Here is a 19344-nt window from a genome sequence, read left to right on the forward strand (position 1 = left end):
TCTATATAACCCTACATGTCACATGATCTCAGAGTAAGATTCTTCATGTCCTCTATATACCCCTACATGTCACGTGACCTCAGAGTAAGATTATCCCTGTTCTCTATATACCCCTACATGTCACATGATCTCAGAGTAAGATTCCTGTTCTCTATATAACCCTACATGTCACGTGGTCTCACTTCATGTTCTCTATATACCCCTACATGTCACATGACCTCAGAGTAAGATTCTCCATGTTCTCTATATAACCCTACATGTCACATGACTTCAGAGTAAGATTCTCCATGTTCTTAATATAACCCTACATTTCACTCGCCAATGGTTCGTATTGTTACAAAACAATGTAAAAAAATGTAAAAAAAACAAAGCAAAACAAAAACAAAACAAAACAAAATCTAGGCTTGCTTCAACTATAACGGGTGTTTAATTTGTTTTCTTTAAGAATTTTAAATTTTAAATAAATCATTTGTTTATTTGAATAAGATGTGACTGAATTATCTCAAAAATAAACATTAAAATCATCCTATTTTCCGCAACCATGTTGCACAATTCCATAATTCTGAAAACATATATGGAATGTCATACTGTACAGTTACATATCTCGTCCAACGCAGTCGACACACGAGAACACATTGGCTGGGTCATATACACGTTTGATAGCCAACAGACGATTGTAATTACTCCCCCAGAAATCATCCTTCCACGAAGGTGAATCAGCTGATCCCTCATTCCGATAACTCCCGTAGCCGAACGGTCGCAATTTTTCTCTGACCTTTTGACCCTCTGCCACAAATTCATGTTCGTGGTCACCTAGTCCGGACCAGCCTACTCCTGTGGTCAAAGACATGTAACACTCTCGAAAGCCCGGATGTACGGCTGTGTCATCGATTCCGACTTCATGAACCTTTCCTGAAACAAGCAAAACGTAGTTGATTATGTTACATTTACATTCTGTGTTGCATTTGCCTTTATGTAGTTAGTAAACCAAATTGTATTCACGAGACTGTATACTACAATTTACAGTGATTCGGTCTGTGTAGGAATACAGCCCCCGGTGTTGCAGGTCAAAACAATGGCCGCCAGTTACTTTCGGCGTAGAGAGCTTTCGAATGCTAGCATTTATATACAGTACTTAATCCACAACAAAAAACAAAGCAATCCCACAAGTTATGTGAGCAATATTTTATCATTAAAAAAATGTAGTCAACACAAAATACTTTTTAGCGCCGTTCTTGATCTAGGAATTATCGATTGTCAATGTAGTCACACTCACAGGGCTCTTTCCGAATTTTCAGAAATCGGGTGTATCAACATGGTTTCCGGTTTTGTATGTTCACTGATTTCAAAGGCCTACCTAAAAATCCGAGCCCATGTGAAGTTTAAAATCGTCTGCTTAGACTGGAATCTGTTTCGAACGAAATATCTTTGGAATCGTTTTCACCTACTGTCAAACTTTCATTTAGAATGTGAGAACTGAAGTCCTTTTCAAAATAACGTAAATCCACTCGATAGAATCTTAGGTGTTTCCGAGGAATCTAGCCTGTCTTGTTCAATACCCGTTCAAAGCTGCATCACTTTTAAATGTTAACCGTATATCATTGCGCCGAAAAACGGCTTGGATTTTAAACAATCATATATTATGCAAATGTGAATAATTTGACGATATCTACAAACGAATATGAAATAGAAAATAAAGCCAAATTTGTGCAAATTAATTTGCTATTAATAACGTCAAGAGGGACTATTTTATTCCTTCTGAAAATTACGGCTGTTCCGGTATTTGAACTTGATGATGTCAGTGATAGGATAATTTTGAATCCCTACCCCAAGTAGATGCTACTAGGCGAATATGAGTGATATCAATTCCTTAGTTTCAGAGGAGAAGTCGTTTATATCAATTTAGCCAAATTGACCCCTTTTGGGTTAGGGTTAGGGGTTGGGTTAGGGTCACTTTTAAATCTTTAACTTTTCATGGCTATATACGAAAATATACAAAATCACTAGAACAATTGGTGATCCCACCAATTGGTCATGCCATCGTTTACCGTGTCCTTCCCGCAGTTTCCAGACATTTTATTTTTTAATTTTTTTAGCTTCCATTTATAAATAGTTGGTGCTTTCCCTACCTTGGTGTCCCATCTATGAATAGTTGGTGCTTTCCCTACCTTGGTGTCCCATCTATAAATAGTTGGTGCTTTCCCTACCTTGGTGTCCCATTCGATTGGATATTTAAGGACTTGCTCCCATCATCACAAGTTCTGTGACATATTTTGTCTGTCGACGGAAAAAAAATAACGCATGGCATCGAGAGATGTAGGTTTATGAAGACCACGGGAAACATGATTTGGTCTCATTGACAAATATCCTATGTCCCTTTGTGGTATAAATTTGATTTAAATGTAGTCGATGATGTAGAAGACGCTTCCCCAAAGGCAGTCTATGTTAATCTACTTTTTGTATTTTTTTTTGTATTTTTTTTCCAGCTATGGTGATAATAGGCTGTGTAAAGTTAGCTCCTGTTCACCTTTCAGCTTGAGTCAAGTAGACAGTGATAACTCACCTCCTACCCACGTCCCAGTGGAAAGGATCGCCGACTTTTGTAGCGGAAACTTAAAGGCGCTATCAATCATAGCTTTCCTCCACTCGGGGCTGAAACTCCGATTGTTCATCAGGATGTTTGAGATGTACGTTCTGTAGTATTTGCCATCAATGGCTGTTCTCTCGTAGTCGATGAATGAGGAATAGTTCCTATAAATGCTGTAACAGTAATCAAGAGAGAATAAACTTTTTTTGAAGTCACTCTTCAATTTGCATAATTAAACTTGAAAATAATGATCATTAAAACGTAAAAGGCATCAAAATCATGAATTGTGAGACAGGTACTGGATACAAACAACCCAATGGATACAAACAACCCCCAAAGTATTTAGATTACTAGATTCACATTTAACTCAGCAATCAAGTTTCCCCATACCTCTCCCAAGCCCTTTCCATTCCCACAATATATATTTGGTGAATATATGATATATATATATATACTCTGGTAATCCAACGTGTCATTATGTCTTTATCTGATTCCAACTGTTGTTCTCTGTGCCGTCTTGCCATACTAATCCCGCTACCTGTTACCCACCTTGGTTATCTACCATGGTAACCAATCCTGCTTACCCACTCTGGACACCTACCCTTGTTACCCACCCTAGTTACTCTTCCTGGTTTCGCACCCTGGTAACCCGACCTGGTTACCGACACTGGTAGCCCACCCTTGTTACCCACCTTCATTAACCACCCTTGTTACCCACCCTGGTGACCTACCCTGGTAACCCGCCCTTGTTACCCACCCTGGTAACCTACCCTTGTTACCAATCCTGGTAGCCCATCCTTTTTACCCACCCTTGGTACCCCCCCTGGAACCCCCCCCCCCCCCCCCCCCCCCCCATTGTAACCTACCCTGGTAACCTACCCTTGTAACCCACCCTGGTTACCCACCCTGGTAATCCACCCTTATTACACACCCTTGTAACCCACCCTGGTTACCGAACCTGGTTACCGAACCTGTTTACCCACCCTGGTTTCCTACCCTGGTTACCCGCCCTGGTTACCCGCCCTGGATCCCCTCCTCACTTTTCCCGCCCCGATAGCGTGCCTCCATTACTAACCCTGACATGTTAATATTACTTACGCATGTTTCTGCCATTCCCGTCTGAAGTTATACAGATTATCCATATACTTCCGAGACGCTGTGTCCCACGTACCGAAATGGTTGGCGAACAGACTGATTTGTCCGTGTGTGTCTTTGTCTGGTAATCCGTTTGTCATTAGATATCCTCCCCAGTTTGGCGGGGCGGAGAGAATAATCTCAGATATCTTTTCCAATACTTCATCAGCGATAGATGTTCCATTCGCCAGTATCATTGGGTAGGCTATATCGAGGTTAACCACCCCTGGCGCCGCCTTGTGTATTTTGAAGGTGAACTGTGTTGATATTCCGAACGTACCTCCACCTCCTCCCCGTAAGGCCCAGAAGAGGCTCGAGTCGGACGTCCGATTGGTGATGCCATTCGTGTCTGTAATAACTGCAATAGTACAACAGAGAATACCGATATAATTAACGAAAGCATAATTCTAACTCAAAAAAGAAAGAAAAAAACATATGACGAGAGCAAAATAATAGCAAAACGTGGATTTCTACGGAGGACCTTGCTACAGGAGAATAGGTCAGATTAGATATAAAGATACATCTAAGGGTATCCCGATATATTTAAATATTCTGATTCTCTCCCCATTGGAAGGGTATCCCGATATATTTAAATATTCTGATTCTCTCCCCATTGGAAGGATATCCCGATAGATTTAAACATTGTGGCTCTCTCCCCATTGGAAGGGTTTCCCGGTAGATTTAAATATTCTGATTCTCTCCCCATTGGAAGGGTTTCCCAGTAGATTTAAATATTCTGATTCTCTCCCCATTGCCATAGTATAAACTTTCTAAAGAAAATAGAATTACTCCCTTTGATGTAAGGATTAGGGGAACGTTGTTCTGACGTCACCATATTAGGTATATCATTGACGTCACGAAAAATATCACCGCTTCCATAACAACACGCGTTCGTTGTGGTAGCCTGCGTTTGTATTCGTGCTACTGGATTAAAAACTCAATATGTCAATGTAATTCACAGCAATATATGTACATGTTTCTATGTTGTTTAAAAGGGGAATCCCCTCACGGCGAAATACACTGATGGGAATGTTGAAATAACATTGATGATTTAGTGCTTATAACAGCAACTAAATTGTTTTGTCGGGAATAGTGGGACGTTCTCGTGATGTCACAAGCACAGATCCCCTAACAGGCAGAGCGAAAGTACACTTTGAAATTCGATATCACTGACTAAAGGCTGAAATAAACTTTGAATTAAGAATAGAAATAAAGGTATTAAACTGCTATGGAAAGTTAATGTCCTTTAGTTGTCATACCAAGTATATGCCTAAGATGCATAGAATATGTCTATCCAAATTTCGTTTGTCTGCACATTCTTTAGCAATTGAAGCGGGTCGTTATAAAAATATTGAAAGAAATAGGAGATTTTGTCTAGTCTGTAATTCAACTACTGAAGTTGAAGATGAATTTCATTTTTATTGATGTGTAATATGTACAACAACTTAAAAATTTGTTTAATTAAAAAGTACTACTGGCAAAAGCCACCAATGTTTAAATTAATACATTTATTAAGTGTCAATAATACCAAAGAATTATGTAACCTGGGTAAATTCATATTCGAAGCAAATAAGATTCGATCTTTACATATGTAACCCGTTCTCCACAATGTATTTCATTGCTGTTTCATTGTCATTTTCATGTATTGAGTATTTGTAGTATGTACTTATGGGCCACAAGGCCTACGGTCAATAAAGAAATTGAAATTGAAATTGAATATATTATAATTCACACGTGATTGTTGATAAATTACTCATAACACGCGTTAAAGGAGACTAATAATGATTTACAAAAATGTTTTCGAGGCCGATTGACCTTTTGGATAGTCTAACGATGTACGGGATGACACATTTGCCTTCACTAAGGTGACCGTGGTTCGATATAAGATTGCGGTTAACTTCATGCTTTAAAGTATTGTTGTAAGCAAAAATAATATAACGTCTTTTTTTTCTTTTTTTTCTTTTTTTAATAGTGATGCATTTTAATGACAATGTTTTAAAACAAAGTGTTTGCGCTTACATTTTTTGATTGAAATTTAATCATTTCAGGACAGGCTTTGAAGAGAAATTGATCAATCAACCGTGATCAAATCACAAAAGTTATAAAGCAGACTGAAAGAGCCGGACAAACAAAAGAGGGGCAACTCAAACCGTGACCGACGAGCAGAGAGGCCATTTTTGTTGTAAGTAAATACGAGTTCCTTATTTCTACTATCATACCTGTACCCTCGGATGAGGCAACTGCTTTTGAACCATCCGCCAACACGATTTCTACTTCGAGAAGATTATCCACAGCGAGGCCAAACATCCGGGACATTGGGCTATGACCGCCGCCATGTGTATATCCTCCCATAGCAACAGTGTGAGCACTTCCGCCCACCACCACACGGTTGTATTTGCTAAGCTATTAACAATAAACGGATTACGTATTGTTTACAACCTCTAGACGACGGTCACAAAACAAGTTATATATGTTTACAGAACTACCTCTAGACGACGGTCACAATAATACAGTGATATATGTTTACAGTACAACCTCTAGACGACGGTCACAAAGATACAGTGATATATGTTTACAGAACTACCTCTAGACGACGGTCACAATAATACAGTGATATATGTTTACAGTACTACCTCTAGACGACGGTCACAAAAATACAGTGATATATGTTTACAGTACTACCTCTAGACGACGGTCACAATAATACAGTGATATATGTTTACAGAACTACCTCTAGACAACGGTCACAATAATACAGTGATATATGTTTACAGAACTACCTCTAGACGACGGTCACAATAATACAGTGAAATATGATTACAGACCTACCTCTAGACGACGGTCACAATAATACAGTAATATATGTTTACAGAACTACCTCTAGACGACGGTCACAATAATACAGTAATATATGTTTACAGTACTACCTCTAGACGACGGTCACAAAAATACAGTGATATATGTTTACAGTACTACCTCTAGACGACGGTCACAAAAATACAGTGAAATATGTTTACAGAACTACCTCTAGACGGCGGTCACAATAATACAGTGATATATGTTTACAGAACTACCTCTAGACGACGGTCACAATAATACAGTGAAATATGATTACAGACCTACCTCTAGACGACGGTCACAATAATACAGTAATATATGTTTACAGAACTACCTCTAGACGACGGTCACAAAAATACAGTGATATATATTTAAAGAACAACCTCTGGACGACGGTCACAAAAATACAGTGATATATGTTTACAGAACTACCTCTACACGACGGTCACAATAACACAGTGATATATGTTTACAGTACTACCTCTAGACGACAGTCACAATAATACAGTGATATATGTTTACAGTACTACCTCTAGACGGTCACAATAATACAGTGATATATGTTTACAGAACTACCTCTAGACGACGGTCACAAAAATACAGTGATGTATGTTTACAGAACTACCTCTAGACGACGGTCACAATAATACAGTGATATATGTTTACAGAACTACCTCTAGACGACAGTCACAATAATACAGTGATATATGTTTACAGAACAACCTCTAGACGACGGTCATAAAAATACAGTGATGTATGTTTACAGAACTACCTCTAGACGGCGGTCACTATAAACATTGCTTCTGATATCCCGGTATCCTCGTGTGTGTCGAGGAGGGAATGACGTAAATCAATAAGGAATGTCGAACTAATTCTTATTTTTATTTGTAAATAAGATTTAACCGTTATACCATACCCTTTCTTGTCAATACGTATGTTATCATAATAAACGTTACATTAATCTAATAATTAAAAATGTCATTGTTATTTATCTGTTTTCCTACTGACAATAACATTCAGAGCACATCGACAGGTAAACAAACTCGCCATTCAATCAATAAATCAATAAAACGACAGGAAAACATAAAACAGATCTTCGTATCTTCGGAATAATTAACTATTTAGTTTCAACGACGACACCGACCATGCCAATAAGTTTGATCTAATTCTATTTAAGAGATCTACTAACACTCAGCGAACATTTTTGCGATGAATGGATATCTGTGATAGTCAAACGTTTAATATCGCCGCCATGAATCAGTAAGGTGACACAGGGATAGACTCGTAGTTATTACGAAACCAAACGACGTCCTCCATCTACCGACTTGTACCACTTTAAAATCACCTGTCGTCAAAATGAGGTCACTGTAACTATACATATATCCCTGTCCATTATATTTAAATCTATTCGCAACGTACGAAATTAATTATTTAACAAAAGGTGTTTAGCACGTTTGTAAGTCCAAGACTGATTATAGACTAATATATAGAGACAGGTCTAGAACTCCTCCGTCCTGCAAAAATTGGCCAATTTCATTCAAAGTGTCGTCAAAATGTTACCAGGAAAGATAGTCTTAATCAAAATTTATATTAGCAACCTTTAACATGACACCTAGAAATCATACCTAAATAGTCTATTTCTTTCACGCACAGCTTCGAAAGTCTGAAAAAGGATGGATTTTCTATAGTCGGACACGATCGAGAACATTTGTTTTCAAACAAAAATTTCTATTCTATACACGGAAAACGTGTGGAGGTCTTCAATCACAGGGTTTGGTGTTAACAAATATGAGGTCAAAACAAACTTATTTACTTGTCTAACGCTTCATTACATTTCAACTCTCGTGCTCCCCATGGTTGTTTTCTGCATCGACGGGTATCAGTGCCAAGTCGACGGCCATCATTCCACTTGCCATTCAAGTTTTGTAAACCGTGATTTCATTGGTCGGCTATTGGCAGTGGCAAGATGGCAACCTTAACTTTTGATTAAGACTATCGCCATTGAAAATCCAAACAATTGGTAAAATTTTGACGACACTTTCAATGAAATTGACCTATTTTTGCAGGACGGAGGAGTTCCAGACCTTTCTCTACATATTAGTCTATAATCGGTCTTTGAATTATAAACGTGCTAAGCACCTATGATTTAACTATCATCTCTTGTGCAAAGTTATTCTTATAAATCTTCGTCTTCTTGTTCTAGCTCTTTCGTTCTATCAATAAGTTATTATTACAAATCCTCACCTAAAACTACAATTTCTTCTTATGATATTTAGCATGTGTTGTTCTGAGCGACCTTGCGATTCGTCTATTCTTGTGACGTATTGGTCAATGTTGAATAGTGAGGGAATTCGTATTACTTGAGATGCCTGATTGTAACTTACCTTTTCGTACACACTAATCCAGGGGGCACCACTGCCAATGGTCACCTCTCCGTCCGGATGTCGTGTAGAGTTCAAGTTGACATCGATATCGGAAATGTTTCTCAAACTGATCTGGAAGCTTCCGTCTCCTGTTGATCTCCCGAAGTAGTCGTGGCCGGACGATATTACAGTCACACTAAGGTTGTACTGGCGGGCAAACGCAAGCGCCATCTGGACTTCTTCCGTCGAAAAAGGAGTTGCTATAGAGTGTGGGAATTTAGTAACTCTGACGTTCTGCATGATCACTAATGCGTCATATTCCGGTTGATATGGAAACACTACATGGCCTTTCATTGCTACAGATAATTTGACCTGCTCCTCATTGGATGGAAAACAAGGCATGCCGGGATAGCAGTAGGCGTCGATGGTTGTGGATACACAGAGCATCACTAGAGCCACTAGGGCAGGGAAAGGCCGATAACTCCTATAAATACAGATTATTTTAATCTGTTAAATAACAGCTTACTTTATATCTTAATTTTATTCAAAAATTGAAGAGTACATTTGCAGCAAGTGCAAATAAATATAGAAAATTTGCAAGTGCAGATGGAAAGTTAACAATGAATGAGCAACCATAAATTCATCAAGTATAGGCTGGCTTAGTAATAAATAAACAACAGCGTATGTCATTAATATAAATATAAAAGACATTCGCCGGAAGGTTTTACAGAATGTTATACATGACTTTTCAGAAAAAAATAAGGCAATCTTTTGTAAAAGATGTAAGTGACTGCTTATTGTTTTTGAAGGCTACACACACAGCATCCCTGAGGACACAGAAAAAAAGTAGTCCGAGTTTCCTCTGGTCCCGACACCATCAGACATGGTGGCAGGACCAGAGGAAACTCGGCCTAATATCCTACACCAGACAGGGTATCAAGGTCAGAGGAAACTCGGGCTACCAAAAGAGTAGCTATCTGGACTTTCCTGTCTGTTATGACAATTGCCACATAAACATGAAAAGTACACTTGTTAATAAATGGAGTTGAGTAAACAGAATATTCCGCAAACTCGCTAACTCAGACTATCTAGGGTAGGTAAATGCTGATAACTCCTATAAAAAAAAGTTTTTAATATGTGGATACAGTATCACACAAATAATGAGTTATTTCATATCTAGTTTTATCTAAACGTTATTATCACCAAAACCTTCCTCAGAAACCACAACATATGAGCTAATTCAATGATTTAATCAAAATAGGACTGAGATTGTCGTTTTAGGTGAGTATGGATGATAAATGGGAGATAAACGGCGATGTGAATTAAAACTAGCAGTCTATTATTTGTGTATTCTTTCCATTATTACAGAAACAAACTTCTGTGATTGAGATAACTTGTTTGGATTTATCTTAGTTACTTTTTACTTATTTAAGTTCCTGTTACACGTACTGTGGAATATTTTTAATACTGAAAACAATTTCTTCAAAAGATATATCCATAGCTGCATTAATTAAGAAATCGTAATCCACGTAAATTGTGTTATAGTGTAAGTTGTCATTCATTATTTACGTGTACGTGTATTTCGTACAACACTCAGTAGAAATCACAAAACAATTATATGTCAGAGTAAGTGTACAATTATATATCAGAGTAAGTGTACAATTATATATCAGAGTAAGTGTACAATTATATATCAGAGTAAGTGTACAAGTATATATCAGAGTAAGTGTACAATTATATGTCAGAGTAAGTGTACAAGTATATATCAGAGTAAGTGTACAATTATATATCAGAGTAAGTGTACAATTATATATCAGAGTAAGTGTACAATTATATATCAGAGTAAGTGTACAATTATATATCAGAGTAAGTGTACAAGTATATATCAGAGTAAGTGTACAATTATATGTCAGAGTAAGTGTACAATTATATGTCAGAGTAAGTATAACTGTTTTGTAATATGGCTTCCTCACAAGGACCATAACTCAACTTGGAAATTCTCCTGGTTAATTTTAGTACGAATAGGTCAGCAATCTTTGCTACCCTATTGACCAATCACGCAAAGCTTTAATTTGGAAACAGCAAATCAGAATGCTTGAAACAAACGAGTGTTCGGCATCACTTTGTTTACGATCTAGGGCAAACGGCATACGTTTCGCTATAATAAACGAAGAGGAATTACAAGATATTTTGAAGAAAACAGACTCATTGAACACCTAGATAAATATATCAGCTACAACAAAACCTTCCCGGCAATACTTCAGTGCCAAATGCCAGTCTGCGAACTTGCAAAACTTTAGCAAACATGTTTTGGAGCCTTGGTCACTTTTAACCATTTTAGTTAGCCATATCACAATTAGGTTATTGTATGTTTTCGGTGCATACGTGACTACACAGATGAACAAACTCTTGACTAGGTTCGTATAGTGTACACCCCAACAAATTGTACAGTTTGGTTTGTTTTTGTTTAACGTCCTATTAACAGCCAGGGTCATCTAAGGACGTGCCAGGTTTTGGAGGTGGAGGAAAGCCGGAGTACCCGGAGAAAAACCACCGGCCTACAGTCAGTACCTGGCAAGTGCCCAACGTAGGTTTCGAACTCGCAACCAAGAGGTGGAGGGCTAGTGATAAAGTGTCGGGACACCTTTTGTTTCCTTTCCAGATAAAATCCTTTTATTTTCCCCGTCAATAGGGCCCTGGGGGTTGGGTCCCCCATGGTTTCTCACAATGCATAAAACGTATCGGGACACCTGAACAACTCGGCCTCCGATTGTACAGAGTAGAAATCATGAATTACGTACCTTCAGTGATGACTATATGTCTGAAGGAAACCAGTTTCTTAGGATTTATTTTCTACGGTATATATATTTTTTTTCTGACTTGCAACTTTAAAATATCGTTATGATAAGGATGTAGGATATATATACCTTTTCCACAAACAAAATATACGTAAATGTGTTCGTGAGCACGATTCTTGTTCTACTTATATTTAATTATCTGTGTGTGTAACTTTCGGGTTAATTAACAATCATTATGAGCGCACTGTAATCACATTGTATATATACAATAATGTATAAATATGCTTTACGGCCACAGTGCTAATGGTAAAAAATACTATAAATAAATTATTTAATACAGTTAAACTATTTCCTATAGATAAGATACATTAGATTGATATATTTGTATTTGTAATAACTAACCTGTACTAGCGCGTTTAACTTGAGACAAGCACATGATCAAGTTCCATAGGATCAAAATTAGGGTAAAAGTACATTGTATAAATGAATTTTGAATGTAACTATGGAATGAAATAGAATCTTATATCAATATATAAAAATTACCTAAATAAATATCTAATGCGTTTGGTATTAAATGATTTAATGATCAGTATCGTTTACAGGTGTCCGTGGATGTTTCAGATATTGTTCTGTTTATTTTGGGGTACTGTGTCCGTGTTTGTGTGTTTCATATGCCAAATAAACTTTGGATAATTGTAAAACATTGTTTTATAGTAATTGAAATGATACAGAAGGAAAAAAAACACAGTAAATAATACTCGTGTGACATGTTCATTCGGTTGGTGCAATTTTAAGCATTTTATGAGAAGCTCAATATACACTGACAGCATTGTAGCAATGAAAATAATAAATTTGTAGAAAAATGACGTAACAAGTTATATGTAAAAACTTAATTAGTGAATGGAATGACGAAATGTCGTCATTGTGGCCAGATGTTCTACCTGAACAAACCTCGTCATTGTGACCAGATGTTCTACCTGAACAAACGTCGTCATTTTGGCCAGATGTTCTACCTGAACAAACGTCGTCATTTTGGCCAGATGTTCTACCTGAACAAATGTCGTCATTGTGACCAGATGTTCTACCTGAACAAATGTCGTCATTTTGGCCAGATGTTCTACCTGAACAAACCTCGTCATTGTGACCAGATGTTCTACCTTAACAAATGTCGTCATTTTGGCCAGATGTTCTACCTGAACAAACGTCGTCATTTTGGTCAGATGTACTACCTGAACAAATGTCGTCATTGTGACCAGATGTTCTACCTCCATAAATGTCGTCATTGTGGCCATAGTTTTCTACCTGAACAAACCTTGTCATTGTGGCCAGATTTTCTACCTGAACAAACCTCGTCATTGTGGTCAGATTTTCTACCTAAACAAACGTCGTCATTGGTGCCAGATTTTCTACCTCAACAAATGTCGTCATCGTGACCAGATGTTTTACCTCCATAAATGTCGTCATTGTGACCAGATGTTCTACCTTAACAAACCTCGTCATTGTGACCAGATGTTCTACCTTAACAAACCTTGTCATTGTGGCCAGATTTTCTACCTCCATAAATGTCGTCATTGTGGCCATAGTTTTCTACCTGAACAAACCTTGTCATTGTGGCCTGATGTTCTACCTAAACAAATGTCATCATTGTGACCAGATTCTTCTACCTGAACAAACGTCGTCATTTTGGCCATCAACAAAATTTGTATACAGAATGAAATACGATCTACCTTAGCAAGGTCATAATGATAACGAAGCTCTCTGCACATCCATGTGACCATACTTAACAATTTATTCCAACAATTAGGTTTATGTTATCATAGCCAACTATTAACAACAACATGTAACTTGAACATATAAATGAAATACACATAAGATAAAAAGTAACGAGTTCGTTATACTTACCCCATTCCGGCTACTTTTCTCACACTAATACCCTAGGTCTGAGGAAGCAGCCTAGTTTTATAGGATGAGCGTTCCTTCTCAACTATATCAAATAGATCAGGTCATACGCCGTCAGCCGTTGTCTCTGGGTAACTTTGAAATGTGAGGTGCTGAACTATCTTAACTGTGACGAGGTTACGAGAGTCTCTATCAACAAAACCTAAACAAACTCCTTACATTACGAAATATATATCATTATCAATATATTCTTTATCAACCTAGACACACATCACATATTACGAAATATGCAAAAATGTATATCATTATCAATATATTCTTTATAAACATAGACAAACACATCACATTACGAAATATACAAAAATGTATATCATTATCAATATAGCCTTTATCAACCTAGACAAACACCACGCATTACGAAATATATATCAAGTTCAAGTTCAATTGTGCATTAAAGTGTCAAACACCTTACAACATGCAAAAGACATGATAAAATATTTCTCTCAAAGTAAGTTATGTCCATATTTCTCCCAAAGTAAGTTGTGTCCAGCCATTTATGACTTTTAAAATAGTACAGTTCGTAGCCACGTTATGTTACGTGAATAAAATTCTACGAAAATTGCTTCTTCTCCTCCACATAGCATCAAGTTGATTAGCGAGACGAATTGGGGGAGATCATCTACTAGATATTTGAACTGATTAAAACTGTCCATACTATTAAAACGACATAACTGTTAGCATCAACTAAAAGAGGCCAGCGTAAAGCATCACAAAAATACACTGTATTAAAAAGTGAACTTCGTCTTCAACCTCATTTGATAAACAATATTTACAGATTCTGTTTTTTTTATGGGTAAAATCGGCTTGGCATACCGTCCCTTTTCAATTTCTAGGGAATGTGACCAACATCTGACCTCTTCTGACCTCTTCTGATCCTCTTCTCTCTCAATTTAACACATAATCACTTGTTGTAGGCCCATACTTATAGGTTCTATATAGACGTAATTTATTACCATTAACATTTCCATCATCATTCAGCAATAGATTTTGCCAACTGTCAGTATTTTGTAGTTTTTCATTGATATTATATATATACCATAACCATACATTCTTTACAAGCCTAAACAAACATCACACATGACGAAACATATATCAGTATCAATACATTGAAATAACATAGACACGCGAAATAGTCACATTTCAAATTCGGTTCCTTAAAACAGTGTACCGTTACCCTACCGATTGAGGCTCGTTGGTATGGCTTGTTTTAATCTAACCTTATGCCAGTCCACCAAGTCATCAATACATTGCTCCTTGGCCAGGATCTTTATACCATCGGAAGGGGCAGTTGGATATGTCTGGTTTGCTAGCCTTCTGATTCTCTGCCCAAACTCCGGTAAGGACTGTTGCCTTTTGTCGCTTCCCTCTCAGCTGGACACGACAGTCAATTTGATTTGGCGGATAATATCAGGACTACTCTAAGAAAGTGCAACTTCTCGGTGCAATATTGAAAGGTGATGGCATTACAAGGAGGGCCGAACAGAACGTTCATAAAATGGTAGCCCCGCCAAGGTCTGCTTTATATACACTGACTACCTGTATGGACGTCACATCACCAGTCTGTTTTATATACCCTGACTACCTGTATGGACGTCACATCACCAGTCTGTTTTATATACACTGACTACCTGTATGGACGTCACATCACCAGAGTCTGTTTTATATACCCTGACTACCTGTATGGACGTCACATCACCAGTCTGTTTTATATACCCTGACTACCTGTATGGACATCACATCACCAGTCTGTTTTATATACCCTGACTACCTATATGGACGTCACATCACCAGTCTGTTTTATATACACTGACTACCTGTATGGACGTCACATCACCAGAGTCTGTTTTATATACCCTGACTACCTGTATGGACGTCACATCACCAGTCTGTTTTATATACCCTGACTACCTGTATGGACATCACATCACCAGTCTGTTTTATATACCCTGACTACCTGTATGGACGTCACATCACCAGTCTGTTTTATATACCCTGACTACATGTACGGACGTCACATCACCAGTCTGTTTTATATACCCTGACTACCTGTATGGACGTCACATCACCAGTCTGTTTTATATACACTGACTACCTGTATGGACGTCACATCACCAGAGTCTGTTTTATATACCCTGACTACCTGTATGGACGTCACATCACCAGTCTGTTTTATATACCCTGACTACCTGTATGGACATCACATCACCAGTCTGTTTTATATACCCTGACTACCTGTATGGACGTCACATCACCAGTCTGTTTTATATACCCTGACTACCTGTATGGACGTCACATCACCAGAGTCTGTTTTATATACCCTGACTACCTGTATGGACGTCACATCACCAGTCTGTTTTATATACCCTGACTACCTGTATGGACGTCACATCACCAGTCTGTTTTATATACACTGACTACCTGTATGGACGTCACATCACCAGAGTCTGTTTTATATACCCTGACTACCTGTATGGACGTCACATCACCAGTCTGTTTTATATACCCTGACTACCTGTATGGACATCACATCACCAGTCTGTTTTATATACCCTGACTACCTGTATGGACGTCACATCACCAGTCTGTTTTATATACCCTGACTACCTGTATGGACGTCACATCACCAGAGTCTGTTTTATATACCCTGACTACCTGTATGGACGTCACATCACCAGTCTGTTTTATATACACTGACTACCTGTATGGACGTCACATCACCAGTCTGTTTTATATACCCTGACTACATGTACGGACGTCACATCACCAGTCTGTTTTATATACCCTGACTACCTGTATGGACGTCACATCACCAGTCTGTTTTATATACACTGACTACCTGTATGGACGTCACATCACCAGTCTGTTTTATATACCCCGACTACCTGTATGGACGTCACATCACCAGTCTGTTTTATATACCCTGACTACCTGTATGGACGTCACATCACCAGTCTGTTTTATATACCCCGACTACCTGTATCGACGTCACATCACCAGTCTGTTTTATATACCCTGACTACCTGTATGGACGTCACATCACCAGAGTCTGTTTTATATACCCTGACTACCTGTATGGACGTCACATCACCAGTCTGTTTTATATACCCTGACTACCTGTATGGACGTCACATCACCAGTCTGTTTTATATACACTGACTACCTGTATGGACGTCACATCACCAGTCTGTTTTATATACCCTGACTACCTGTATGGACGTCACATCACCAGAGTCTGTTTTATATACCCTGACTACCTGTATGGACGTCACATCACCAGAGTCTGTTTTATATACCCTGACTACCTGTATGGACGTCACATCACCAGTCTGTTTTATATACCCTGACTACCTGTATGGACGTCACATCACCAGTCTGTTTTATATACACTGACTACCTGTATGGACGTCACATCACCAGTCTGTTTTATATACCCTGACTACCTGTATGGACGTCACATCACCAGAGTCTGTTTTATATACCCTGACTACCTGTATGGACGTCACATCACCAGTCTGTTTTATATACCCTGACAACCTGTATGGACGTCACATCACCACTCTGTTTTATATACACTGACTACCTGTACGGACGTCACATCACCAGAGTCTGTTTTATATACCCTGACTACCTGTATGGACGTCACATCACCAGTCTGTTTTATATACCCTGACAACCTGTATGGACGTCACATCACCACTCTGTTTTATATACCCTGACTACCTGTATGGACGTCACATCACCAGTCTGTTTTATATACCCTGACTACCTGTATGGACGTCACATCACCAGAGTCTGTTTTATATACCCTGACTACCTGTATGGACGTCACATCACCAGAGTCTGTTTTATATACCCTGACTACCTGTATGGACGTCACATCACCAGTCTGTTTGATATACCCTGACTACCTGTATGGACGTCACATCACCAGAGTCTGTTTTATATACCCTGACAACCTGTATGGACGTCACATCACCAGTCTGTTTTATATACCCTGACTACCTGTATGGACGTCACATCACCAGTCTGTTTTATATACCCTGACTACCTGTATGGACGTCACATCACCAGTCTGTTTTATATACCCTGACTACCTGTATGGACGTCACATCACCAGTCTATTTTATATACACTGACTACCTGTATGGACGTCACATCACCAGTCTGTTTTATATATCCTGACTACCTGTATGGACGTCACATCACCAGTCTGGTTTATATACCCTGATAACCTGTATGGACATCAAATCACCAGTCTGTTTTATATACCCTGACTACCTGTATGGACGTCACATCACCAGACTGTTTTATATACCCTGATAACCTGTATGGATATCAAATCACCAGTCTGTTTTATATACCCTGACTACCTGTATGGACGTCACATCACCAGTCTGTTTTATATACCCTGACTACCTGTATGGACGTCACATCACCAGTCTGTTTTATATACACTGACTACCTGTATGGACGTCACATCACCAGTCTGTTTGATATACCCTGACTACCTGTATGGACGTCACATCACCAGTCTGTTTTATATACCCTGACTACCTGTATGGACGTCACATCACCAGAGTCTGTTTTATATACCCTGACTACATGTACGGACGTCACATCACCAGTCTGTTTTATATACCCTGACTACCTGTATGGACGTCACATCACCAGAGTCTGTTTTATATACCCTGACTACCTGTATGGACGTCACATCACCAGTCTGTTTTATATACCCTGACTACCTGTATGGACGTCACATCACCAGTCTGTTTTATATACCCTGACTACCTGTATGGACGTCACATCACCAGAGTCTGTTTTATATACCCTGACTACCTGTATGGACGTCACATCACCAGAGTCTGTTTTATATACCCTGACTACCTGTATGGACGTCACATCACCAGTCTGTTTTATATACCCTGACTACCTGTATGGACGTCACATCACCAGTCTGTTTTATATACCCTGACTACCTGTATGGACGTCACATCACCAGAGTCTGTTTTATATACACTGACTACCTGTATGGACGTCACATCACCAGTCTGTTTTATATACCCCGACTACCTGTATGGACGTCACATCACCAGTCTGTTTTATATACCCCGACTACCTGTATGGACGTCACGTCACCAGTCTGTTATATATACCCTGACTACCTGTATGGACGTCACGTCACCAGTCTGTTATATATACCCCGACTACCTGTATGGACGTCACGTCACCAGTCTGTTTTATATACCCTGACTACCTGTATCGACGTCACATCACCAGAGTCTGTTTTATATACCCTGACTACCTGTATGGACGTCACGTCACCAGTCTGTTTTATATACCCTGACTACCTGTATCGACGTCACATCACCAGAGTCTGTTTTATATACCCTGACTACCTGTATGGACGTCACGTCACCAGTCTGTTATATATACCCTGACTACCTGTATGGACGTCACATCACCAGTCTGTTTTATATACCCTGACTACCTGTATGGACGTCACATCACCAGTCTGTTTTATATACCCCGACTACCTGTATGGACGTCACATCACCAGTCTGTTTCATATACCCTGACTACCTGTATGGACGTCATATCACCAGTCTGTTTCATATACACTGACTACCTGTATGGACGTCACATCACCAGTCTGTTTTATATACAC

At 38.7% G+C, this 19344-nt stretch overlaps 1 protein-coding gene across 1 annotated transcript; it reads right to left on the reverse strand.

The window, feature by feature from the left end:
* Positions 1-399: 399 nt before the first annotated feature.
* LOC117316817 (uncharacterized FAD-linked oxidoreductase YvdP-like) lies at positions 400-13759 on the reverse strand. The gene is made up of 6 exons (XM_033871592.1): positions 13623-13759; positions 8944-9406; positions 5941-6124; positions 3686-4079; positions 2564-2760; positions 400-912 (listed from the first exon to the last, which is right to left on the reverse strand). Exons 1-6 carry the CDS (start codon positions 13625-13627, stop codon positions 596-598), a joined length of 1560 nt encoding a protein of 519 aa, XP_033727483.1. The 5' UTR covers positions 13628-13759; the 3' UTR covers positions 400-595.
* Positions 13760-19344: the final 5585 nt, after the last annotated feature.

This window comes from Pecten maximus, chromosome 18 (genome assembly GCF_902652985.1).
Source record: "Pecten maximus chromosome 18, xPecMax1.1, whole genome shotgun sequence".
Taxonomy (NCBI): Eukaryota; Metazoa; Mollusca; class Bivalvia; order Pectinida; family Pectinidae; genus Pecten; species Pecten maximus.